Here is a 26,965-nt window from a genome sequence, read left to right as displayed (position 1 = left end):
TAGAAAGGGTCCTAGACTTCCTAATGGAATGTGTTCTGGATTATCTGAATTTGCCAGCCATCCTTAATCTGGATTCATTCTTTTAAACTGTGAATAGACTTACATTATTTTTAATTGCACTGCTTTCTCAAAGATACGGTGTATAGGGGCATTTGTGTTAGGGAAATTTTAATAAAAATTACTATTTTTGAAGATCAAACCTTGTTCCTCATTCAGTTCTTGTGGGTTTTTTCGGGCTATATGGCCATGTTCTAGAGGCATTTCTCCTGACGTTTCGCCTGCATCTATGACAAGCTTCCTCAGAGGTGAGGTCTGAGCTTGCCATAGATGCAGGCGAAACGTCAGGAGAAATGCCTCTAGAACATGGCCATATAGCCCGAAAAAACCCACAAGAACTGAGTGATTCCGGCCATGAAAGCCTTCGACAATACACTTGTTCCTCATTGTTTATTATTCAGTTTTTTGTACTGGTGAGTAGGCCTACATAAATAAGAGTTTTGCACCATTTTTGTACTTCTCATTCTTACTTCTGAGACAGTCATGACAGGACAGCTGAGCTGGTGAGGCCATTCAAGATGCATATTTTGGATGTTGTCCAGCACCTTATTGTATCAGATATGCCACTCAACCATAAAGCTAACTTGTTTGTCTTTGTTTCTCTTGTCTGTGTAATATGCTAATGTTGTACAAAATTAGATAAATTCTGTTCAGACAACACCTCTCTTTCCCTTCACTATTTTACAACTATGATCATTCAATAAAGGTGCCAAAGTTTCTTCATATATAGTGGACTGATAGTTTCAGAGGTGACAGGAAAAGAGAATGTTTGGAAGGGAAGCTACTGGGGAGCAGCAAGAGGAGAGGGATCTCTTAGGCCCCTTCCACACAGCTCTATAAAATCCACATTGAACTGGATTATATGGAGGTGTGGGCTCAGATAAACCAGTTGAAAGCAGTTATTGAGGATTATCTGCCTTGATATCTTGGGTTATATGGATGTGGAAGGGCTCTTTGACAATGGAAATGAAGCATCCATAACTGAAGATCCCATGGTCAACTTCTGTTGAATAGAATCATATTGGAGGATCTAGAGATGCCTAGAGCATTCTCTCAGGTAAAAGAGATAATGTTCATGATTTTGATTTCTAAAGCAACACAGTTGTCTGCAAATAATCAAATCCACAAAAGTTAAATCCACAACTATAGAAGGTTGACTGTAATACTTGGTGTGAGCAAAGTGAGGTGAGACATTTCTAATCAGATAAATGTCAAGTGTTTTAATCTGGAAATGATAAACTTAGTCTGCATCTACATTGCCACAGCTAACCTAAAATATGTGGAATAAACACTGAAAACTGGGAAGCCCTGGCCCTTGAGCATTTTAACTGGAGGTCAGCTGTTATCAATGATACCATTAATTTTGAGGAGGTGAAATAGAGGGCAAAAGAGAAAAGGAGGTACATCAAGCAAACTCTTGTTGGGACCATCTTCCATCTGGAAATCTATGGCCTCATTGTGAAAGACCATGCGGATCCAGAATAGGTCTTTACAGTCACTTATGGAACCACTGCCAAGATTTTGGTAGGCAATTATACTCTATCATGAGGGAACATCTATAGAACACTGCCATATAATCCAGTTTCAGGATGCAGATTAACTGTATTGAACTGGATTGTATGACAGTGTAGACCAGGGTCCTCAAACTAAGGCCCGGGGGCCAGATACGGCCCTCCAAGGTCATTTCCCCGGACCTTGCTCAGGGTCAACCTAAGTCTGAAAGCACACAGCAACAACCACAATCCTATCTCATCAGCCAAAAGCAAGCCCACACTTCTCATTAAAATACTAATAAGTTTATATTTCTTTAAATTGTTCTTCATTTTTATTGTTGTATCGTTTTTAAGTGTTTTTTGCACTACAAATAAGGTATATGCAGTGTGCATAGGAATTCATCCATGTTTTTTTCAAATTATAATCCGGCCCTCCAACAGTTTGAGGGACTGTGACCTGGCCCTCTATTTAAAAAGTATGTGGACCCCTGGTGTAGACTTATCAATACCAAAATCAATGGATTCTCAAGACCCATTATATAAAATTGTGTAGTAAAATAGTGTTCCTTATATAAAATGAAAAAGTCAAGGCTTACTTCTTAGAATGTTTGAGGAGGGTGATTTTGAGCTGTGGGTGATTGAATCTGTGGATACAGAATCTATGGATATGGAGGGCTGGCTGTACATTAAACACAGAAGCTGTACACTTAGTTTCAATAATTTAGCTTATCAATTGTGAACTAAAAGCTATTCAGCTTCTTCTTTTGTTGCTGTTGTAGTGTGTGATCCTGTCACATGGGTTCCCAGGTAGGATTTGTTAAGAGTAGGTTTGCCCTTGCCTAACTATGAAGCTGAGAGAGTGTTACTTGTCCAAGGTCACACAGTGGGTTTCCTGGCCAAACAGGGAACTGAACCTTGGTCTCCCAGTGCCCTAGTTGAACACTCAGACACTGGCTCTCTTTCCTCCATCTCCTTATTCCTAAACTAGTAAGAAGATGGAGCTGCTTCAAAACAGTGTGTTTGGATGACAGGAAAACTTCCAGCGAATTTCCAGGTGGAAAGAGAGAAATGTGTTGGTCTACTATTTTACTTATAACAGAAATCAGAAGGCAAAACATTTCAAAATATAGATAAACATACAGCTCTTACCTAACAGAGATTTATGTGCTACCCGAAAGAAAGTACAAAGATTGCACATCTACAATCGCTTTCCTTTTCTAATGCTTTCTATATAAATTATACAAATCTCTTACATGATCTTATTGAGCATCTTTTGCTGTTCTTTGACTCTTCTGTATTTCATCAGTTTTTTCTGTTTTTCTGTCAATTCCTTAGATGTGCTGGGCACAGGAATAGGCGGTAATCGGAGGTTCGGTGCATCATCATCATCATCATCAGGAGGTCCCGACGATTTACTAATAGCTGACATCTGAAATAACAATCAAACAATTTTGAGCAGAAATAAAATTGTCAGATTATTCAAATGCACTTCCACAAAAATAAGCATCTTTGATTTCTCCACTAGACGCACTATAATTTTATCTTAATATAAATAAGGACTAGCCAGCTCATTAGGGCTCCTTCTACATTGCCATAAAATCCAGATTACCAAATCAGATAATCCACATTATCTGCCTTGAACTGGATTATATGTCTACACTGCCATGTAATCCAGTTCAAAGCAGATAATCTGGAGTTTATATGGCAGTGTAGAAGTGGTCTGAGGGCCATTCCACACAGCCATATAACCCAGAATATCAAGGCATATAATCCACAATATCTGCTTTGAACTGGGTTATCTGAGTCCACATTGCCATATAATGTGGGATTTTATACAGCTGTGTGGAAGGGGCCTAAGTTATGTGTCTACAAATGGGTTAAAGGCACCAGTTTATTTTAAGTCGATAGTGATTCAAGTGTGAAGAGAGTCCTGGGATTTCTTGCACGTGAAAGCAAAGGATGCCAGTTTCAATGGATTGGAAAAGTCATCACATTGTAAACACAGAACCAAAGAAGGCATCATTATGTGAAAAAGGACTAGCTTGGCACTCGGTGCCTCTTCTGCTGAGTTTTGAAAAAAGTAAAGAGACTTTAGCACAGGACAGACCCAATTTGAAATCTGAATTGTTATGAAATAACAAAGAAAAACATTTATTTGTTGTAGTAGATAAGATTGAAAATAAAACCATCAACATTTATCATGCAGAAACACATGACACTCTGCATTGGCTGCTGTGAGCGAACCAGGAGTGTGCGTGATTTTAACTGACTGGTCTGTTTAATTCTACTTAATATTTGAATGTTGAGGATTCCAAATTGCATTGTTTTTTAATATTGGGAGCCACTTTGGAGATATATAAATATAAATAAATATATTTATATTTATAAATAAATATAACAATAACAGGAACAATAATTGGGGGGGGGGTTGTGATGTTTATGTTGCTTGTTATTGCTTTGTATCTTGTGTGTTTGCACCTTTGAGTCCCACTAGTGGTGAGATATAAATAAAGTTCATTATTATTATTAACTATTACTACAAGGACTTCTCAAAGGCAACTGCTTGGTTATCAAATGAACAAAATGATAGCTACCTTGAGTCCCTTTTGGGAGAGAGGGATGGTCTAGAAATAAATTATTATTATTATTATTATTATTATTATTATTATTATGGCACACACAAGCTTCTTCCTTTGGCATGAGCAAAGCTTGGCTCTTCTCCTGTTCCTAAGGATCTGACACCATACAGGCAGATCTGAAAATCATGCCTACCTTCTAAGGACCAAGAGATATTAAGAATCATAGAGTCCAACCCCCTGCCATGCAGGAAAAGCACAATCAAAGCACCCCCAAAAGACGGCCATCCAGTCTCTGTTTAAAAGCTTCCACTACACTCGAAGGAGTTCTCAAAGTTCAGTGTCAGTGTAAAAAATATCCTGGCTTTGAGGAGAGAAATAGCAACTTCAAGCTGTACTGGAAGTCAGTCCCAAAAAAATCTAGTATGCATCTATACCAGGCATGGGCAAACTTGGGCCCTTCTGGTGTTTTGGACTTCAACTCCCAGCATTCCTAACAGTGTCAGGTCCCTTCCTTTCTGCTTAAGCAGCTGAGGGGGGAAAGGAAAGGGCCTGAGGCTGTGAGGAATGCTGTGAGTTGAAGTCCAAAACACCTGGAGGGCCCAAGTTTGCCCATGTTAGATCTACACTGATGGATTTGTTATATTGATGTACTGATGTATTGATGCTGATGTTTAATGATTTGTGATGCTATTGCTTTTAAATGCCCAATGATTTTGTATTGTGTATACTGAAACTGTTAACCACTCTGAGTCGCCTATGGGCTGAGAAGAGCGGTATACAAATAAAGTAAATAATAATAAATAAATAAATAATACACTCTATAACAGGCATCCTCAAACTGCGCCCCCCCCCCCCCAGCTGCTTGGGCGTTCAACTCCAAGAATTCCTGACAACTGAACAAGCTCGTTAGGGCTTCTGGGAGTTGGAGGCCCAAACAGCTGGAGGGCCACAGTTTGAGGATGCCTGCTCTATAATTAATGCAGTTTGACACCCCTTAAACCCGGTGGCGCAGTGGGTTAAACCCCTGTGCCGGCAGGACTGAAGACCGACAGGTCGCAGGTTCGAATCCGGGGAGAGGCGGATGAGCTCCCTCTACCAGCTCCAGCTCCTCATGCGGGGACATGAGAGAAGCCTCCCACAAAGATGATAAAACATCAAAATCATCTAGGCGTCCTCTGGGCAACGTCCTTGCAGACAGCCAATTCTCTCACAACAGGAGCAACTTGCAGTTTCTCAAGTCGCTCCTGACACGACCAAAAACAAAACAACCCTTAAACTGTCCTGGCTCCATGCTATGGGATCTTGGGATTTGTAGCATCAATGGGCAGAGAAGGCTGAAGACCTTGCAAAACTACAACTCCCATAATTCCATAGCACTGAGCCACACAGCAGTTTAAAGTGGTGCCAAAGTGCATTGATTTTACAGTGTGGAGATGCCCTGGTCCCTGCTAGTGCCTGGCCAAGACACCTGCCTCTTAATACTAACCCCAAGGTGCTCCCTCTGAAACATTGCACGCATTTGGGAGATGAAGTGAGAGAGAGTGGAGGCTTGAAGCGGCTTTCAGTCATGAAAACCCAGAGGTTTTAATAATGAACTCTTCAGAGCCTTGGCCTCTCTCCCTGCAGGAATCCCTATTCCTAGCCGCTCACCTCTCTTGATATATTGGAGGCTCTTGGACAAAACTTGGGTCGGGGAGGAGGAGGAGGAGATCCTCGCAGGAACCAAGCGGCGAGGAAGCCGAGCAGGACGAGCACAACAGCGCGCTGGTCACCATGGAAACCGCCGCGCGAGCGCCCCCTGCCGTTGAGGTTGGGATGAAAGCCGGAAGTCGCACGCAAGACGCGCTCCGCCGCCACCAGGGGGCGCTAGAGGCTGCTAACAGAACTATCAAATGCTAATCAAGGTGGTCAGTTGAAACATTCACACCTAGCTCCAGCAGACAAGAGTCCTTTGTCCCACCCTGGTCTTTTCACAGATATATAAACCCATTTTCCTAGTTCCAACAGACCGCACTACCTCTGAGGATGCTTGCCATAGATGCAGGCGAAACGTCAGGAGAAAATGCCTCTAGAACATGGCCATACAGCCTGAAAAAAACTACAACAATCCAGTGATTCTGGCCATGAAAGCTTTCGACATTACATAGAACAAAAAAAAAAATTACCTGATTCCGAGCCAAGTTTTCAGGATTTCCTCCAGTGGCTTCCCAAGATTCCAAGGGCCAATCTGCACTGACCATTTAAAGCTAGCGGTCTGAAAAAACTCCCTCAAAAGTGTGCCAAATAAAGCTCTTAATGCACACTGATGGTCTGTGGTTTGTGTAATTGCTATCTGGATCGCCAACCATCTCCAGGCTTTCCTCTTAGGCCCCATCTGAACTGTCCTATAATATAGTTTTTGAATCCAGATTATCTGCTTTGAACTGGATTATATGGCACTGTAGATCCAGCCTTAATCATCTGCACAGTGAAATGCCATTTTCCAATCCTTCCTTGAAACTACACTAAAATTTTAGGGCATTCTCTGTGATGGCCCCTCGACTGTGGAACTCCCTGCCCAGGGATATCAGATCGGCCCCTCCCTCCTAGCTTTCGAAAAAAGTCTGAAAACTCCTTAATTGGAAGGGAGAAAATGTAGCTCTCTTCCAGGGACTTGATCTTCATGTCTTTGACCAAGCGACCAAGTTTGGTGACTGGCAACTCCTCTCTGAAAGACAAGGTTCTGAAGATCATGCCGGTGCAGAAACAGACGGTCAACGAAACAAATTCAAGGCGTTTGTTGCCATCAGCGACTACAACGGCCACGTGGGCCTTGGTGTCAAATGCTCCAAAGAAGTGGCCACTGCCATCCGGGGGGCCATCATCTTGGCCAAGCTGTCCATCGTGCCAGTCAGGCGGGGCTACTGGGTCAACAAGATCGGCAAACCCCACACCTTGCCTTGCAAGGTCACCGGTCGATGTGGCTCAGTTCTAGTGCGCCTCATTCCTGCACCACGTGGTACCGCGATCGTTTCTGCCCCAGTTCCCAAGAAGCTGCTGATGATGGCTGGCATCGACAACTGCTACACCTCAGCTAGGGGCTGCACAGCTACCTTGGGCAACTTTGCCAAGGCCACTTTTGACGCGATCTCCAAGACCTACAGCTATCTGACCCCCGACCTCTGGAAGGAGATAGTCTTCACCAAATCTCCATATCAGGAGTTTACCGACCACCTGGCAAAGACCCATGCCACTCGAGTCTCTGTGCAGAGAACCCAGGCAGCCGCTGTGGCCACTACTTAAGAGGAAACACTTTTAAGACAAAAATGTTCAATAAAGTATCAGAACCAAGCGAAAAAAAATCTGAAAACTTGGCTCTTTGAGAAAGCTTTTGGAGCCTCAGCTTAATCAGATAAACCTTGAATTGGAAAACGACCTAGGAGTGGCTAAAACAACAAAACGCATGAGGACTGAATATGACAACATGGTTTTAAAATGTTTTATTGTTCAGTGGTTTGATGTTTTTAGATATAATGAAATGTGATTTTTTATATTTATTGATGTATGTATTTTATATGTGGCATCGAATTGTGCGCATTGTTTGCAGCCCTGAGTCACCTTTGGGCTGATATGGGTGGGATAAAAATGATATAAATAAATAAAATATGTTCTGCGTAGATAAGACCTAAGAGATGTTTCAGACACAGTTAATGCAGAATCTCAGCACTCAAACTTTGCATGCATCCACACTGTAAAAAAGAAGAGGGGCCGACCAAGGGCAAGATGGATGGATGGTATCCTTTAAGTGACTGGCTTGACTCTGAAGGAGCTGGGGGTGGCCACGGCTGACATGGGGCTCTGGGGTGGGCTGGTCGATGAGGTCACAAAGAGTCGGAAGCAACTAAATGAATAAACAACAACAACACTGTAAAATTAATGTATTCAGGCACCACTTTAACTTCCACAGCACCATGCCAAAGAATTGTGGGAACTAGTTTTACAAGATTTTTAGCTTCTACCACTGTTGGTACCACACACTACAAACCTCGAGATTAATAGCATTGAGTCATGGCAGTTAACGTGGTGTCAGATTAATTAACGTGGTGTCAGATTGTAGGTGCACCTTGTGTGATAGGAGCCCTCCCTCCCCTTATTATATACTAGCTTGGGGACCCGGCGCTGCCCGGGTTATTAGAGAAAGTGGGTAATGGTGGTTCTGTATGCCAACTTTGGTCTTTATTGGTCATTGGATGACGGTTGCATTGTTTTCAGGAAGTGAGTGAAGGTACTTGAAGTCCCATCATCCATGGTCCACCCTCCTCCAAACAGCAGCAGGATATAGAGTGGGTCATGGGGGCTCTGTGTGCCAAGTTTGGTCTTTATCAGTCATTGGATGAGGGTGGCAGTGGTTTCAGTAAGTGAGTGAAGGTACTGCAAGTCCTATCATCCAAAGTCCATCCTCCTTCAAACTGCTGCAGGATGTAGAGTGGGTTAAACCCTTGAGCCGGCAGTACTGAAGACTGGTAGGTCAGAGGTTCAAATCTGGGGATAGCTCCGGCTCCCCATTTGGGGACATGAGAGAAGCCTCTCACAAGGATGGTAAAAACATCAAAACATCCGGGTCCAGGTGTCCTCTGGGCAATGTCCTTGCAGACTGGCAATTTTCTCACACCAGAAGTCATTTGAAGTTTCTCAAGTCGCTCCCAACATGGAAAAAACCCTTGTGTGATGTCCGTTAGAATCTTGGTTTGTAAAATCCAGTAACTCTGGCAGGGTTTTGTCAGAAGATATGGAAACATGGGTGATGGTTGTATGTCATGGAAGTTAATTGTAAATCCACCCATCCATGGAAACATACACATGACACATATTGCAATATTTGGTTCTACTAAATTGTGCTAAGTGGTAGTACTATTTCAGCAGCAGAGATGTAAACTGAGGACCTCTAGGGGTGTATGTACAATGTAAGTATTACTGCAGTTGGACAAGTGGGATAGAAGAGCAGACGTTGAAGAAGAAACATAAGGGGAGCAGGCTGTTCCGATGTGCCTTTTCAGATTAGGAACCTCCAATACCAAGTCCCAGAAGCACTTTAGTAGAACTAAGATTACTGCACACTGCACTTACTCATAATCCTACATACCTCCTGCCACACCAGCACTTTTAATCTTGTACCCATTACTCTGGCCCGGCCCAGTTTTATAGTGTCTTGATGTATTGTTTACTGCTGTTGTTTATTCCTGCTTAACTGTTTTTAATTTCTAAGTTCTTGTGGGTTTTTTCGGGCTATATGGCCATGTTCTAGAGGCATTTCTCCTGACGTTTCGCCTGCATCTATGGCAGGCATCCTCAGAGGTGAGGTCTGCTGGAGCTGGGAAAAAAGGGGTTTATATATCTGTGGAATGACCAGGGTGAGACAAAGGGCTTTTGTAAGTTGGGCTAGGTGTGGATCTTTCAACTGCCCACCTTGATTAGCATACAATGGGCTGACTGTGCCTGGGGCATACTCTTCTTGAAGGGTGATTAGATGTCCCTGCCTGTTTTTCTCTCTGCTGTTTTTGCTGTTGCAATTTTAGAATTTTTTTAATATTGGTAGACAGATTTTGTTCATTTTCATGGTTTCTTCCTTTCTGTTGAAATTGTCCACATGTTTGTGGATTTCAATGGCTTCTCTGTGTAGCCTGACATGGTGGTTGTGAGAGTGGTCCAGCATTTTTGTGTTCTCAAATAAAATGCTGTGTCTAGGTTGGTTCATCAGGTGCTCTGCTATGGCTGATTTCTCTGGTTGGAGTAGTCTGCAGTGCCTTTCATGTTCCTGGATTCTTGTTTGGGCGCTGCGTTTGGTGGTCCCTATGTAGACTTGTCCACAGCTGAATGGTATACGGTAGACTCCTGCAGAGGTGAGAGGATCCCTCTTGTCCTTTGCTGAACGTAGCATTTGCTGGATTTTCTTGGTGGGTTTGTAGATTGTTTGTATGTTGTGTTTCCTCATCAGCTTCCCTATGCGGTCAGTGGTTCCCTTGATGTATGGCAGGAACACTTTTCCTCTGGGTGGATCTTCATCTTTACTCTTGTGGCTTGTTCTTGGTCTTTCAGCTCTTCTGATGTCTGAGGTGGAATATCCATTGGCCTGTAGAGCCCAGTTGAGGTGGTTCAGTTCATCTTGGAGGAGGTGGGGTTCGCAGATTCTTTTTGCACGGTCTGCCAAGGCTTTAATGGTGCTTCTTTTTTGACTTGGGTGATGGTTGGAGTTTGTTTGTTTTTAATTTGCTTTATGTATTGTATTGTTGTATTGTGTTTGAGGCCTTGGCCTGTGTAAGCCGCATCGAGTCCTTCGGGAGATGTTAACGGGGTACAAATAAAGTTATAATATAATAATAATAAAAAGAAGAGGAAGGGAAAGAGGAATAAGAAAGTTTTTTCTCTTCATAGCAATGACGTCATTTCCCAGCAAGCCTTGCGCCCGCCTCAGAGCCAGCTTTTCCTTCTCTCACAGCCCGGTTTTCATAGGGCGGACGTCATTTCCGGCGGGCCTTGCGCTATTTCCTTTTTGCCTCACCGCCGCCATGTTGTCCCATCGGCCCTTGCGGCTGCCTGGCAACTGAGGAGGAGGGGGAGGAGGAGCCGGGGCATGACTGGTGTGTGGCGGCGGCGGGCGAGGGGTTGATGTGGCGGCGGCTGTGCGGGGCGCGGAGAGCCCTTCCCGGCCTGAGGCGCTGCGGAGGCCGCCCTCGTGCTCTTCCTCCTCCTGGTGGCGCGGGCATGGAGCGGGCGGTGGTGCGCTGCGTGCCGTCGGAGCCGAAGCTGAGCGTGTCGTTCGTGCTGGGCGACGGGAGCACGCGTCAGGTGCAGCGCGACCAGTCCGAGCCCCTGGGCCGGGCCCTGGCCCGCATCGCCACCAACGCCGGCAAGGGCGGCGCCAAGAAGAGCAAGAAGGCGCGCGCCGAGGCCGAGGCGGCCGGCCCTCTCCCTCCGGCTCCCTCTCCCGCTCCGGCGGTGCGGCTCTTCGGGCAGGACGGGCAGGCGGTGCCGGAGGAGGTGCCCAACGCGGAGGCCTGGCAGGAGGGCGCCGTGCTGCAGATCGGCGAGGCCCGCTTCCGCGTGGAGCGCAACCCGCCCGCCCTGACGGAGCTGCAGCTCCCGCGCGCGCTCCTGGCGGGCTTCCCGGCCTGCCCGCGGCTCCGCGCCGAGTTCGGCTCCGCCGGGCACTGCCTCTTCCGCTGGTTCCAGGAGGAGAAGCAAGGGGGCGCGGGCTGGGAGGCCATCGCGGGCGCGGAGGGGCGCGTGTTCACGCCGGGCAACGCGCAGGTGGGCCGCCGGCTGAAGGTGCGCGTGACGCCGGGGGACGAGGGCGGGCGGCTGGGCGCGGCGCGCGAGGCGGAGAGCGGGGCGCCCGTGGAGGCCGGGCCGGGCGCCTGCTCCTTCGACGCGCGCCACCTCTACACGCGCCGCCCCGCCGGGCCGGCCTCGCTCCGCGCCGTCAGCTACAACGTGCTGGCCGACGCCTACGCCCAGAGCGAGCTCTCCCGCACCGTGCTCTACCCCTACTGCGCGCCCTACGCCCTCGAGATGGACTACCGGCAGTGCCTGCTCCAGAAGGAGCTCCTCGGCTACAGCGCCGACCTGCTCTGCCTCCAAGAGGTGGACCGCGCCGCCTTCGCCGACGGGCTGGGCCCCGCCCTCGACGCCGCCGGCCTGGAGGGCCTCCTCCGCCTCAAGGAGCGCCAGCACGAGGGCCTCGCCACCTTCTTCCGCAGGGACAAGCTGCGCCTCCTCGCCCGACACGACCTCGCCCTCCACCGCGCCCTCCTCGACGAGCCCGCCCACCGGCCCCTCCGACACGCCCTCGACGCCTGCCCCCACCTCCGGGACAAGGTGCTCCAGCGCTCCTCCGTCCTCCAGGTAGGCCCGCCCGGAAGGCCCGCGGAACTCGTCATTCATTCATTCATTCATTTATCGCGTCAGGAGAAAACCAATCAGTTTAACAAACAAACCACAAAGTTTGCAAGCTTGGTAGTTGATTAAATGTCCTTTGACCAGTATCTGGCCACTTGCAGTGTTTCTGCTGTTGCTGCAAGAAGGTCCTCCATTGTGCATGTGGCGGGGCTCAGGGTGCATTGCAGCAGGTGGTCAGTGGTTTGCTCTTCTCCACACTCACATGTCATGGACTTTGTGGCCCCATTTCTTAAGATTGGCTCTGCATCTCATGGTGCCAGGGCGCAGTCTATTCAGCACCTTCCAAGTCGCCCAGTTTTCTGTGTGCCCAGGGGGCAGTCGCTCATTTGGTATCAGCCATTGATTGAGGTTCTGGGTTTGAGCCTGCCACTTTTGAACTCTCGCTTGCTGAGGTGTTCCAGCGAGTGTCTCTATAGATCTTGGAAAACTATTTCTTGATTTAAGTCATTGACATGCTGGCAGATACCCAAACAAGGCATGAGCTGGAGCTGTCCCTGCCTTGGTCCTTTCACTATTGGCTGCTACTTCCCAGCGGATGTCAGGTGGTGCAATACCGGCTAAACAATGTAATTTCTCCAGTGGTGTAGGGCACAGACACCCCATGGTAATGCGGCATGTCTCATTAAGAGCCACATCCACTGTTTTAGCGTGGTGAGATGTGTTCCACACTGGGCATGCATACTCAGTAGCAGAGTAGCATAGCGCAAGGGCAGATGTCTTCACTGTGTCTGGTTGTGATCCCCAGGTTATGCCAGTCAGCTTTCATATGATATTGTTTCTAGCGCCCATTTTTTGCTTGATATTCAGGCAGTGCTTCTTGTAGGTAAGAGCACGGTCCAGAGTGACTCCCAGGTATTCAGAGTCACTCCCTCTGAACTGCAATAGCTTCATTACAGTCTGCACCAGGCTTGGGCCAACTTGGGCCTTCCTTCCCTCCAGGGCCCTCAAGAGCACATCAAAGGAAGCCCAGCCTCCAACCAGTTCCAGATTCCCTCTGTTATCCTTACCTGCACAGCAAAGCCGTTTCCTTGAAACTGCAATACATCTTCAGTGTAGATGTGGCTGCAATCACAAGAGATAAAACGGGATGCACATCTTACTTACTTAGGTGATCCGAGTAAGATTGTCCTCTAAGTTCGGTGTCCTGGTGTTGGGTCCGTAGATGACTGTAGAACCCTATTCTTGGCCTGCATGTTCTCCTGCAGTGAGGGCATCAGTTTCCAGGTAAAAGGTGGTCCCAGACGGGGTTGGCTTGACTTGCCGGTAATAGTATGATACCTGGGTCTGGAAACTCCGAGCGTTACGCTATTTTCTGCTTCTCTCTTTCGGGAGCGCTGTTTGCGCAACGCAGAACAGAACACAGAAGGAATGTAAGAGTTCTTTAATGGGAGAAACCCTAAACCTTAACCCCTAATCCTAACCCTTACCCTATCCCAAACCCTAACCCTTACCCTAAACCTTATCCTAACCCTCCCCTCCTTTCTATCTTTCCACCTCAGTGTGACACTCTCCTCGCTGTCAGTCCGCCCCCTCTCTGGACCACATGGTCCCTTCCCTTATTCACAGCCGCCGTTGCGGAAAGTGCATAATGCTCAGAGCTTCCGGATCCAGCGATCATACTATCGTCGACTTGCCTTCCTCTTGGCACGTTTCTCCCTTTCGCCCTCCATTTGTGCCTCTTCAAATTCTACCGCACTGCTGGTCACAGCTGACCTCCAGCTAGAGCGCTCAAGGGCCAGGGCATCCCTGTTCTGTGTGTCTCTACCATAGTTTTTAAGGTTGGCTTTGAGCCCATCTTTAAATCCTTAAATCTCTTTTCCTGTCCTCCCACATTCCATTTTCCATTCTTGAGTTCGGAGTAGAGCAAACATAATACTCACAACACTATATAATATGGTTTTTGTTCTGGGGTTATAAATACCATTTCCTAATTGGTTCTTGTTGAGGGAAGCCCCCAAAACACAGCAGGGCATCCAAAATACAAACAGGATACTTAAGAATGTTGTGGGTTTTCCGGGGTGTATGGCCATGTTCCAGAAGCATTTTCTCCTGACATTCCACCCACATTTATGGCAAGCATCCTCAAAGGTTGTGGGGTCTGTTTCGAAACTAGGCAAGTGAGGTTTATATATATGTGGAATGTTCATGATTGGAGAAAGAACTCTTGTCTATTGGAGATAAGTGTGAATGTTGCAATTGTCCACCTTGATAAGCATTGAATAGCCTTGCAGCTCCAAAACCTGGTTGATTCTTGCCTGGGGGATCCTTTGTTGGAAGGTGTTACCTGACCCTGCTTGATTCGTGTCTGGACTTCCTCTGTTTTTGAGTGTTGTTCTTTATTTACTGTCCTGATTTTGGATTTTTTTTAAATACTCGTGGCCAGATTTTGTTCATTTTCATGGTTTCCTCCTTTCTGTTGAAATTGTCCATGTGCTTGTGGATTTCAATGATTTCTCCATGTAGCCTGACATGGTGGTTGTTAGAGTGGTCCAGCATTTCTGTGTTCTCAGATAATATGCTGTGTCCAGGTTGGGTCATCAAGTGCCTCTGCTGTGGCTGACTTCTCTGGTTGAAGTAGTCTGCAGTGCCTTTCACGTTCCTTGATTCGTGTTTGGGCAATTCCGTGTTTGGTGGTCCCTCTGTAGACTTGTCCACAGCTTCATGGTACACGGTAGACTCCTGCAGAGGTGAGAGGATCCCTTTTGTCCTTTGCTTGTTGGATTTTCTTAGTGGGTCTGTAGATAGTTTGTAGGTTGTGTTTCTTCATCAGCTTCCCTATGCGGTCAGTGGTTCCCTTGATGTATGGCAAAAACAGTTTTCCTCTCCTATCTACAGACCTCACAACCTCTGAGGATGCCTGCCATAGATGTGGGTGAAATGTCAGGAGGAAATGCTTCTGGAACATGGCCATACATCATGGAAAACTCATAGCAACACAGTGATTCCGGCCATAAAAGCCTTAGATAACAAATATAATACTCATAACACTATGTAGCATGGTTTTTGTTCTTGGGTTATAAATGTCATTTCCTAATTAGTTCTATCATTTAAAAAATGGGAAAACTTTTATTACAGTCCGCTCATTGATGGGTTAAAAATGGCATATTTTCATTAAGAAAATTACAAAAAAAACTGCTTCGAGTAGACTGAAAGAAATAATAGTACTTCCCTCAGCCAGAAAAGCAAAGTCTTAAGTATAACTACTTTTAAAGTAAATAATAATAATAAAAATATTTATTTATATCCCGCTTTTCTCCCTAACCGGGACCCAAAGCAGCTCACAATATAATACAATGCAAATCAAAGCATGTTTAACATAAAATACAAGACAAAAATCATACAAAGCATAATTTCAAGTAAGATATAAATAAATATCAAGTATTAAAAACATTTTAAACTAATTACAATTATTGTAGAGACTCATCAATTAAAGTGTATATTTCGCTAAGGTCAGTGCAAATCAACCTTGCTGTCATTCTAGTCAAAGCAGTCGGAGACTGTTTTTTTTCCCCGAATTTTGTTACATAGTGTAATTGGCCAGAAGGATATCGTGACAAAAGGGTTGGACTGGATGGCCCTTGAGGTCTCTTCCTGCTCTGTGATCCTTTTCTATGGCCTTATCTATGCTGGCAGAGAGCTTTAAGGGCTTTAGCCCAATATAAGCAAAGTCAGGTGAAAAGTGAAAAAAAAGTCCTTAGTGCACATCAGTGTAAGCCAATGTAAACCACACCACAGGGCAAAATGAGTTGGTCAGAATGCAAGTTACTGTATGGACACTGATTTGAGCTTGCTCATTTGTAAACTGGTCTAAGTAGGAAGTGTAGATGTGCCCTAAGATTGCCTGGACCAGTTCCTTTAAGGCAGAGCTTTCCAAACTCTGTCAGGACATATTCGTGTCTCTAGTCTGTAGATGTGGCACATAAACATAGTAAGAATTTGTGAAATAAGCAATAAGTACTGTATTTTTAAAAAAGATATAAAGGAAGGGTTTTCATGAGGTATGTTGCACCCTCATACTTTAAGGGAATGATCATGAATGTGAATGTTGATGAGTGGGGTTGTAAGAGTTACAGTGGGATATATGTTTGGATGCTGAGAGAGGCAGGGTGTCTGTTATCTTTCACAGAAAAAAATCAGCACTGCCTTCCTTTACAGAGCACTCTACAGCTAGTTAGAAGTGAACATACAAAAAGACAAACTGGGTTGTTAATTGCATACTATAGCTTTCCAGGCTCATGTAATGTTCTTAACTCCCTGTTGACTGCTGTCTCAAATATCACTCAAAGGATTGTTTTGTTGAGTTAGAGATAATATCAACAAACCTGAAGTCAATTTTGAAAAGATCAGTGCTTTAACGTTTGTGGACGCCCCCTGGTGGCTCAGCAGGTTTAACCGCTGAGCTGCTGAACTTGCTGACCTAAAGGTTGGCGGTTCAAATCTAGGGAGTGGGGTGAGCTCCAGCTGTTAGCCCCAGCTTCTGCCAACCTAGCAGTTTGAAAACATGCAAATGTGAGTAGATCAATAGGTACCGCTTCTGCAGGAAGGTAATGGCACTCCATGCAGTCATGCTGTCCACATGACCTTGGAAGTGTCTACGGACAATGCCAGCTCTTCAGCTTAGAAATGGAAATGAGCACCACCCCCCAGAGTCGGACTCGACAAGACTTAATGTCAGGGGAAACCTTTACCTTTACCTTAACATTGATGAGGGGGAAAGTAACAATTTCAGCAGTGGGGATCACTGAGAAAGGTAAAATGCAGTGCAACCGATCGGATTTTGCAGTACTAGTTATCACAGATTAATGTGATAATAATAAATGTCCTTTTAAATGTTGCAAATGTTCTTAGAGGTATTTTTGTATTATATAAAAATTCATAAGAGCATTTCTTCCAGGTTTCTGTTCTTCAGACTATAAATGACCCTTCAAGACAAATCTGTGTTGCCAACACTCACCTCTACTGGCACCCAAAAGGTAATTTCTTTGCTAATCTTTGTGATGGTCTTGTTTTGGGGTACGGGGGCTGGGTACGAGCCTAGTTATCCATTTTGACATGGGTAATCGTGTTGACTTCTGCCACAAGAAGTAATGTCTCAAGGCGCACCATTTCTGAATGAAGAACTGAATAGTGCTATGTGGGGGAAAGGATTTTCCTAAGTTCATGCCTGAACTTGTACTCCATCAGAGAAAAGAAACATTGTGACCATGTGTGGGAGAAGAGGTTGGGTTAAATTCCTGTTGAGAGACAGGATAGAGCAAATAGACAATGAACAAAATGACTGGTTGGTTAATTGGAGTTGCCTGTTGCATGTAAAGATGGTAAGGAAAAAATCGAGGTATAGCTGAACATATTGAATAACCAGTATATTAAGTTTTTCTAATTTTCACCTTTTTGATGGAACATGATGGCAAAAGCAGATCCTTTTTCCTTTTTTTGTCTTGCATTCCTAGGTGGAAACATCCGTCTGATTCAAATTGCAATAGCATTATCACATCTTAGGCACGTAACACATGACTTGTACCCTGGCACACCTCTTTTATTCTGTGGCGATTTTAATAGCACACCATCAACTGGAACCTACGGTTTTGTCATTAATGGCAGTATTGCTGAAGACCATGAGGACTGGCGATCAGACGGAGAAGAACCATATTGCAGCATGTCTCTCACTCATCCGTTCAGACTTAAAAGTGCCTGTGGAGAACCAGCCTATACTAATTATGTTGGAGGCTTTCATGGATGTTTGGACTACATATTCATTGATGCAGATGCTTTGGAAGTTGAACAAGTAATTCCACTGCCAAGTCATGAAGAAGTAACCACTCATCAGGCCTTACCAAGTGTTTCACATCCCTCAGATCACATAGCACTAGTATGTGATTTAAAATGGAAGTAGACTTTAAAAGTGGAGGGGGGATACTTTGCCTTTATGCAAGGCGTTTTGACTATTTTGGGGCAACTTGGTCATAATTTTTTTACAAAGAATAAGGATTTAAAAGTGTTTACATGTCCATCAGTAACTTTATGCCAAATTCTCAGTTCCTTGTAACTTCTCATCTCTGGAATGCTCTCAGCCAGTGCTTCATTTTTCTATTTTGATAGGAAAAGTTGTCAACAATGAACATTCTTTTGAATTTGCATTATACTGTTGCCTTTTCAGGTGGTTTTAAAATGGTGATAAGAAGTGTTTTGCTTAAGCTAAATTTATTTTTCAAAAATGGAATAACTGGAATGGTTTTGGAAGAAAGTGTATCCTGTCAGTGTCTTGATATTGCCTTCTGGGAAGAAGATGTTTCTTGACAAGCAGCCAACATGTATGCTTCCCACATGAAACTAACCATATTAATTTAGCATTCCAAAAATAAATTGCCTTCAGGTGACCTGTGGGGGTAGTGGAAGTGGGGAACCTCGTCTGTATAAACCAAATTCATTGTGCTTAAATAAAAAATCATGACTATGTTTGAGCAGTATTTCTTTCTAAATAAAGAACATTGATCTCCAAATGTTTGCAAGTAATCAAGACTAGCTTTGGTAGTATACCGCAGTGTAAAATGTTTTTTTTAGATATATTTGCCCATGACAGGTTTTTATTTAGTTCTCAGATTTAAAACAACGAGTAACTTTAAAGGCTCTGAGGGTTGATTTTACCTGACTGTAGGCCATGCTGCCATTTCTAGGAGTCTAATAATGTCTGGAAGCCCATTTAATTTTTTTAAAGAACCAAGCAAAAACAAAACATTCCAGGGATCAGCACAATACGACTTCAGATTAGTCCATACTTCCTGCAGCATCATTATTTTTAAGTTGAAAGAAAATCATGACTGCAATCACAAGTACAGGATAGGTGTTTCATGCAGTCTACCATGCTCACATTTGTTTTAAGATGACAAATTCTTAAGCTTCTACAAAAATCAGGTAACCATGCTCACTGGTCTGTCTGACTACATTGCCCAAATTTCTTGCCTGTAATCAAGGCACCAAATCTTGGAAACTTAGTAGGGTCAGGCCACGGTTAGTACTTGGGTGTGAGATCACCAATTAATGTCAGTTTCCCCTCGTGGTCAGCTGTGATTTGCACCTATGGTATATTCCTGCGCTCGCGCAGGCAGCAACAGAAAAGTCTCGAGACCAAAATTGCCCATCTTGATTTTTTTTGCTAAATTGAAAACAATTCAAAGATTATAGAGATCTGTTTATTCCAAGGTACAAAAAAACTATTGAAAAAGAATGTCACACATTCATATTATGAGTTCCACAAACTTAAAATTCAAGAGGTATACACAAATTAGCAATAACATTAAAGCATTCAGTCTTAAGAATTTACAAAGTCTGTCTTCATGAAGATACATTCACTAATAAATTTCAAAACCAAGCTTATTTTTACCTTGGCAACATGTAGCTTGGTGAACAATAATTGGCAACAAAATAAGTCAAAATACTGTAATAACCTGCCCAAACCAGTTCCAGATACTGTATAGTAACCAAGATGCAAACTTCTTTTGATGCAACAAGCCTAGACCACTTATATCAAGCAGGTCCCTGGTGCAAAAATCATCCAGTTTCAGCTAGCGCTTCGATAGCTCATTTGACAGCCAGTCAAGTCCCTCATACAGACCAGTTCCTTGTGTGGCACAGGTAGCTTGAACATACCACTGTTGGGAAGGAGGAAGAGGATTATTACATTTCACAACAATCACATCTTTTAAAACACTGTCACCAGTTGAAAATGCCATGTATGATGTATGAGCTATTTCCAGACCACCCATTATAGACACAACTCAAAATAACAGGATGGGCAAACAGGGTTTCCTCCTAAAATAAATAATAATTGTCTCCACAATCAAGAAAAAAGGTGGGCTCAAGGGAAACAGGGCTACACTGTGGAAAATAGCTTTGATCCAATAATGCAGTATGAGTAGACAGATGCTTCTAATTGGACTTTCTTCCCAATAAGATACCATTACAAAGAGTGCTCCAGTCTTCACAAGCTGCTTTTCAGGACAAATAGGAAAGCATTATTCCATTTGTTGTTCATAAGGTCAAACTAATTAAATCAGGCATAAGGAAAACTAATTCAGTCGTGGATAAGGAACATGCAGAATTCCCCATGCTCTTGGACTGCACTTCTATCCAAACTATTAGTTAGGCATACTATGACTGAAGACAGCTGGCAGTTCAACAACACATGAAAGACCACAAACTCACTACCCATGCAATAGATGCATCAGAATAAGAACAATAGATACCAGTATGTTGTTAATGGAAAACTTCTGTACTTACACTTCTGTTACGCACAGTCTGAAGGCCAAGTTTATCTGTCATTTCATTGACTGCCATGGCATTTGGCAAGTCTTGTTTGTTTGCAAAGACAAGCAGCACTGCATCTCTCAATTCATTCTCTTCAAGCTGAAAGGAGAAACCATTCTAGTTAAGTCCTTCTATTAACAGCTCCTATAACTGAAACTATAAATGAAATACTATCGACCCCATCCCTCCTGGCGTTCAGGAAGAAATTAAAATCTTGGTTTTGGTACCAGGTTTTCAGACAATAAACAAAGCAGCAATTTGACTGGAAATGGATTGCCAAGATGATATGTACGAGGATATGGTTTTATTGTTCTATCAGTGAGTTTGTGGACTGAGTATTGTTTTAAATGACTGTTATGATAATTTGGTTATAATTAATTGCTACTGTTTTAACTCTATGTGTATTTATTGTTTTATCATTGATTGTGGCATCAAATTGCTACCTTTGTTAGCCGCTCTGAGTCCCGTCCCATCCCGCCCCCCCCCCCGCCCCCCGGGGGTTGAGAAGGGCGGGGTAAAAATGCTACAAATAAATAAATAAATAAACTGCAAAGGAAGTGTCATCTTGCAGTTTCAGGGCACAGAACAGTGCTACTGGATATCTTGAACTTTGATTTTCCTATGGTGTTTTTGAAAATTCTCTCTCCTTTACTAGCGAGGGAGAACTCAGCAACCCACCAATCTTCGAATTCATGTTAAAAAGATTTACCATTTTCTGCAGTTCTTTTGCAGCTTCCTCAATTCGGTCTCTGTCATTGCTATCTACCACAAAAATAAGGCCCTGAAAGAAATTTATTAGAGAAGCTTAATGAAAAAGAATCTGTAATACTAGGATACAGATGAAGACCTTAGGATATAGATTCAGTATATGATTGCTGCGAATTTAAATAAAACTACTAAGTGACTATACCTGGAACTGTTATTCTGGTCATTCCATCTCAAATAGAATAATATAGGCTGGAAAAAGTGTAGCTAAGTCTGATCTCATATTAATTTTGAACTGCACAAATGTAAATGGTTTAACAGAAATGATGATTTGTAGATTCCCAAAACTAAGGAACATTTGAATGGAAAAATGTTAAACCATAAATAACAATCGTGTATATTCCTGCTCTTTGTTGCTAGGCCCACAGGGAGTTAGAAATGCCTTTTACCCGCTTTGGTTGGTGAACTGCTTGCTGTCCCTCTCCTCTAACAATTTTATTTTCTGATACCACCCAAGTTTTGCAAAAATTTGTGTTTGCTTTCTGTAAAATGCTACCCTTAAGGATGGTCTGGAAATAGAGTTAATGCGGAACTTTTCAGTGCATTTAGAGAGGATGGTTGAATACAATATCTGTCATTAATTTTAGCACATCAGTAGTAGTTTCCTTCTAGCTCCAATCAATGTTTCGAATCCTCTGTACCTAATGGAATACCTCATTTCATATATTTGTCCCTACTAAGACTAGAGAGAATGGTCTTATCTGGTTCTCTACTAAATTTGTTTCTATGTATTATTTTAATTGTTTTTATCTATGATGTGTCACCTTGGGTCTCTCAGGCAGAGTAGTAACATATGTAAGACAGAAATGCCTTAAATAAATAAATGATCTCTGAAAGGTCAATTCATGGTAACAGTGGAGATTCTGGTACAGCTTTTCATGAGTCCATTAAAGACAGAGTTATAACAGTTTTTGTTTAGCAGATGTCAGAGAACTTGCCTGTGTATTCTGATAATAATGCCACCAGAGTCTTCTAATCTTATCTTGACCACCAACATCCCAAACAGTGAAGCAGATGTTTTTATACTCCACTGTTTCCACATTGAAACCTATAGAAAAGGCAAAAAGCAGTTCTTATGAGAATACAGACCACTGAACATCCAAAATTGTAGCGTAAGGTCAACTTTTATAAATACAATCATGAGTGTCTAGATGCGCGATAACTGGCGAGGGCATTAATTTTCTAGAGAGCATCATATGGATAAAATATATAGAAGCTAGCCCTCAAGAATTCCTGCTACTGCTTGATTTGTTCACTTAGTCATGTTTAGAGTTCTAAAAAGCCCAGGTAGATATAATACTGCTTAAAAACAAGTTTTGTTTGTATAAGGATGCTTGATTTTTGTTTGTAGACCACTTCTGCTTTCTGCAAGATAATAATAATAATAATAATAATAATAATAATAATAATTTTATTTTTATAACCTACCTCTATCTGATTGAGAATCATGGAACTTTTGGACGGTGCGACGGAAAATGATTTTAATGATGAGACACTGAGGACTTGTACTTTATGATTTTAACTGTTTTATTGTTTTTATATGGATTATATTATATGTAATGTTTTGACTGTATTTTATTTTGTGGGGCATTGAGTGCCAACTGTAAACCACCTCAAGTCGCCTCCGGGCTGAGAGGGGCGGTATACAAATATAGTAAATAAATAAATAAATATCTCCCTGAAGGGAATCAGGGTGGCTTAAAAAGGGACATGACCAACAAAACAGGTTAAAATAAGCATCGAAAACAAACAATTTTAAACATCAATAAACATAAAATCAGACAACATTATAAAAACAATTAAAAGCAATATCATGGCTGCACAAATAAAGTGCAAGATTCTTTTACTAGATCATCACTATAAATGGAGGAAAATGTGGTCTTGAAACAACCAAACAGAAAACATCATTAAAATTTATGTTGCCTTCAAGACATACTGATTTTATTGGATATGGAAAGAAATCCTATGGATTTTGTTCTGATATATTTAATGGCAAACTTCTGTTTATTCTAGTCTGTTCACGAACAAAAGTTAAAAATGAAAAAAGTTGCTATTTCTAGAACACTGGCAAGATAAAGTGTCCTTATTTTCTTACCAATTGTAGGAAGTGTAGTGACAATCTCTCCTAGCTTCAGCTTGAACAGAAGTGTGGTTTTTCCAGCAGCATCCAAACCAACTAGAAACATAAATTGCATTAGTTTGATAAATATAAAACTTGGGCTTTAGAAAACATTTTCCAAAAAATATTAAAATGGCTTGTGGTGCAGCTGAGCAAAGTTTATTTCCCACCCCTGAACATACTTAAAAACAGACCTTCTATCTTGAAAAACATTGAACTTCCCAGGCTTCTTGTCCAAACATATCTCCTCCTACGAACCACATAGGAGATTAAGATTATCTGGGGAGGCCCTGCTCTCGGTCTCGCCTCCTTCGCAGGTGCTACTGGTGGAGACTAGAGACAGGGCCTTCTCAGTGGTGGCCTCTCGTCTGTGGAACTCCCCAATGATATGAGGGCAGGTCCCTCCCTCCTGGCCTTCAGAAGGAAAGTAAAAACCTGGCTTTGCGATCAAGCCTTTGGAGATTAATCTATAGTGCAATAATAGCTACAGAGTATGCGCAATGATTTTTGGCATGGCCCCAGATTACGATTATGGATAGCTTGATTTTAATAGTGAATGCATTTTAATATGTTTTAATGTGCTTTAATTTTAATTTTTAACTTAAATGTTTTTTATTGTATGTTTTTCAAAGTCATTGAATAGTTGCCTATATGTAAAGCTGCCTTTAGTCCCCTTCGGAGTAGAAAAAGGCGGGATATATATATAGGGTAAATAGATAGATTTCTGAAGCATGGCTTAGGTATAGGTAATGAAGAAATGAAACCAAGCATAAAACACAGCATATAGGTAAGACATGGGATAATGATGGACAATGTATGTCCTAAACGCTGTGCTATAGAAAGAACACTGCTGGAGGAGGGGGAGGGGGGGAACGGGACCAGGCTTCTAAGGGAATAATAATAATAATAAATAATAACACTTTATTTGTACCCCGCTACCATCTCCCCAAGGGACTTGGTGCGGCTTACATGAGGCCGAGCACAAATACAACAATGCAAACAGTAATAACAACAATACAAGCAATTAAAAATAAAACATGGACAATACAATAATGCAACATTAACAATAAGACCACACGATTAAAAACTATGGGAAGGCCAAATGTAAAATTAAAATTGAAAGTAATGCTGGAACAAGGGCGAAAAAGTGATGCGTTTGTAGAAAACAAGCAGATCTAAAAATGTAAAGTGCTTTGGAGGACAAGGTACTATGGAATCATTATTCTGGGAACAGCCACGTCTTCAAGCTCCTCCTAAAGACTGCCAGAGTTGGGGCCTGCCTGATGTCCTTAGGAAGTGAGTTCCAGAGTCGGGGGGCCACCACCGAAAAGGCCCCCTCTCTCATCCCCACCAATTGTGCCTGCGATGGAGGTGGGAGCGTGAGCAGGGCCTCTCCAGATGAATGGAGAGATCGTGTGGGTTTGGGTTCGTATACAGCAGGGGTCCTCAAACTAAGGCTTGAGGGCCGGATGTGGCCCTCCAAGGTCATTTACCCGGCCCTTGCTCAGGGTCAACCTAAGTCTGAAATGACATAAAAGCACACAACAACAACAATCCTATCTCATTAGCTAAAAGCAGGCCTGCACTTCCCATCGAAACACTAATGAGTTTATATTTGTTAAAATTGTTCTCCATTTTAATTATGGTATTGTTTTTAAGTGTTTTTTTCACTGCAAATAAGATATGTGAAGTGCATAGGGATACATTCATTTTTTTTCAAATTATAATCCGGCCCTCCAACAGTTTGAGGGACTGTGACCTGGCCCTCTGTTTAAAAAGTTTGAGGACCCCTGGTATACAGAGATGTGGTCATGCAGGTAGGTGGGTCCCAAACCGTTCAGGGCTTTGTAGGTAAGAACCTGCACCTTGTTGTTGTTGTTATTATTATTATTGGAATAGCAACACAGTGCTGTGTGGCCTGGACACCAATCACATAATCCTAAATACCTTCAAGTCTCTTTCTGAAAATGTCATAGGCTAGAGACCAGTCTTTCCTGTCTTTTCCTTCCTTTATCCCAAAACACAATGGGTTCGGTCCTGTTTCATTATTCGAGCAGAGGCAACAAGGTGGGGCTTGAGAGAGGAGAATAGTCCATTTGACGGGGAAGGGGGGTTTGAAGGAGGGAAACCATTTCTCCCCGTTTCCCTGTCGTGGAATCAACCCTCGTTTTGAGGCTGCCTACATCAGGCCTGGGCCAACCTGGGCCCTCCTCCCTCCAGGTGTTTTGGCCTTCCACTCCCACACTCCCTGGCAGCCTCAGGCCCTTTCCTTTCCCCCTCAGCCGCGTCAAATGACTGCAGTGGCGTGAGGCCCTCACCCATGAGGATGCGCATCTGCTTCTTGCCGAAGAGGCGCGAGAAGAGCGAGGAGATGCTGAGGCCCATGGCAGCGACGGCGGCGGCGCGGAAGGCGAGGGCGGCGGAGGCGACAGGCGCGCGTTCCTCCCTTCTTCTTCCTCCCACGTCGTTCTCTCCTCCTCTGCCTTCACGGAGGGAAGCTCCAGCTCTGTGCCCGGCGAGCCCACTCGCTCATTTTTGTTCGCTCGGCTCGCCACGTCACGCCTGCCTCGGTTCCAACGCGGACCAAATCGCGTCGCGGCCTCCACATCCTCGTGGGGGGGGGGGTACTCTAGAAGAGGCCTCTCGGTAGGTAACCAGGAAGACTACGACTCCCAGCGGGCTATGCGCCGGAATGCTTCAGAGCTTATGGGTTTCAGGCGCAAGGCAGGACGGGAAATGCAGTCCGGAAGGGAGTCGAGTCCATTCTGGAGGGGGCGGGGCTCAGCCTGGGGGGAAATTCAATCACCACCTTTGCCTCCCTTTGTCGTGGAACTTCCGCGTCTTCTTGCCGCAGTGCATTTTGGGAGACGTAAAGGCTTCCCGTGAGGTGACGCTAACCTGAAGGGACTTCAGCCGGAAGCAGAGAGAGGCGGACCAGCCGCATTAAGGAGAGCTCCCCCTGCGGCCCGAAGTGGTACAGCCCAGGCACAAAGGAGGCCCGACGCGAGCACACTCCCTTTGTACGTGGACTGTACCACTTCAGGCGGCAGGGGGAGCGCTCCTTAATGCGGCTGGTCTGCCTCAGAAAAGGATCCTGGGGCAATGGGTTCATGCAGACGGGATTGTTTCCCTCTTGCCAGTTTCCTCTCGTTTTATATTGCCGTCATCACGTCGGACACGTCGCTGTGCACTTTGAAATTGTAGTCCAAAAGTTATAGTAATATAGGCTCCATAGAATCAAAGAGTTGGAAGAGAGCTCGTGGGCCATCCAGTCCAACCCCCTCCCAAGAAGCAGGAATTGCATTCAAACCACCCTCCACAGATGGCCATCCAGCCTCTGTTTAAAAGCCTCCAAATAAGGAGCCTCTACCAAATCTTTCAGCTGAAATCTGTGTTTTCCATTAGTTTCCCCCCCTTTTTCTCTCGTTTGGCAGAGGCTCACACCACCTGTATATATCCTCAGATCTGGGGAATTGGTACTTACTAAGCTTTCAAATAATTCTCCCATTTAGAGTCTGGAATGAATGAATGAATAAATAACAATAATAAGCTGATGAAACCATGGATCATATCCTCAGCTGTTGCAAGAAAATCGCACAGACGGACTACAAACAGGCACAACTCTGTGGCCCAGGTGATTCATTGGAACTTATGTACCACCTGCCAGCAGTAAAGAATTGGTGGGATCATAAACCTGTAAAGGTAGTGGAAAA

General features: G+C 43.9%; 3 protein-coding genes and 1 pseudogene across 3 annotated transcripts in view; 2 read left to right on the top strand and 2 right to left on the bottom strand.

The window, feature by feature from the left end:
- The window catches only part of DNAH12 (dynein axonemal heavy chain 12), a 110,342-nt gene extending 104,510 nt beyond the window's left edge, over positions 1 to 5,832 (bottom strand). The window contains exons 1-2 of the mRNA XM_060766097.2: positions 5,780 to 5,832; positions 2,804 to 2,979 (exon numbers count right to left, since the gene is read on the bottom strand). Coding sequence (XP_060622080.2) covers positions 2,804 to 2,979 — 176 coding nt within the window. The 5' untranslated portion in view covers positions 5,780 to 5,832. The remainder of the gene's footprint in view (positions 1 to 2,803; positions 2,980 to 5,779) is intronic.
- A 959-nt stretch (positions 5,833 to 6,791) lies between these two features.
- On the top strand, positions 6,792 to 7,449 carry LOC132765612 (small ribosomal subunit protein uS5 pseudogene; annotated as a pseudogene).
- A 3,210-nt stretch (positions 7,450 to 10,659) lies between these two features.
- Positions 10,660 to 18,520, top strand: PDE12 (phosphodiesterase 12). The gene is made up of 3 exons (XM_060766098.2): positions 10,660 to 12,010; positions 16,959 to 17,037; positions 17,515 to 18,520. Exons 1-3 carry the CDS (start codon positions 10,775 to 10,777, stop codon positions 17,955 to 17,957), a joined length of 1,758 nt encoding a protein of 585 aa, XP_060622081.2. The 5' UTR covers positions 10,660 to 10,774; the 3' UTR covers positions 17,958 to 18,520.
- A 718-nt stretch (positions 18,521 to 19,238) lies between these two features.
- LOC132769289 (ADP-ribosylation factor 4-like) lies at positions 19,239 to 25,890 on the bottom strand. Its single transcript, XM_060766099.2, has 6 exons — positions 25,571 to 25,890; positions 23,229 to 23,309; positions 22,072 to 22,181; positions 21,078 to 21,149; positions 20,342 to 20,467; positions 19,239 to 19,713 (listed from the first exon to the last, which is right to left on the bottom strand). Exons 1-6 carry the CDS (start codon positions 25,635 to 25,637, stop codon positions 19,627 to 19,629), a joined length of 543 nt encoding a protein of 180 aa, XP_060622082.2. The 5' UTR covers positions 25,638 to 25,890; the 3' UTR covers positions 19,239 to 19,626.
- Positions 25,891 to 26,965: the final 1,075 nt, after the last annotated feature.

Source organism: Anolis sagrei, chromosome 2 (genome assembly GCF_037176765.1).
Source record: "Anolis sagrei isolate rAnoSag1 chromosome 2, rAnoSag1.mat, whole genome shotgun sequence".
NCBI classification, from domain to species: domain Eukaryota; kingdom Metazoa; phylum Chordata; class Lepidosauria; order Squamata; family Dactyloidae; genus Anolis; species Anolis sagrei.
The sequence above is the reverse complement of the archived record's forward strand: the minus strand, read 5'-3'. Positions and strand labels throughout refer to the sequence as shown.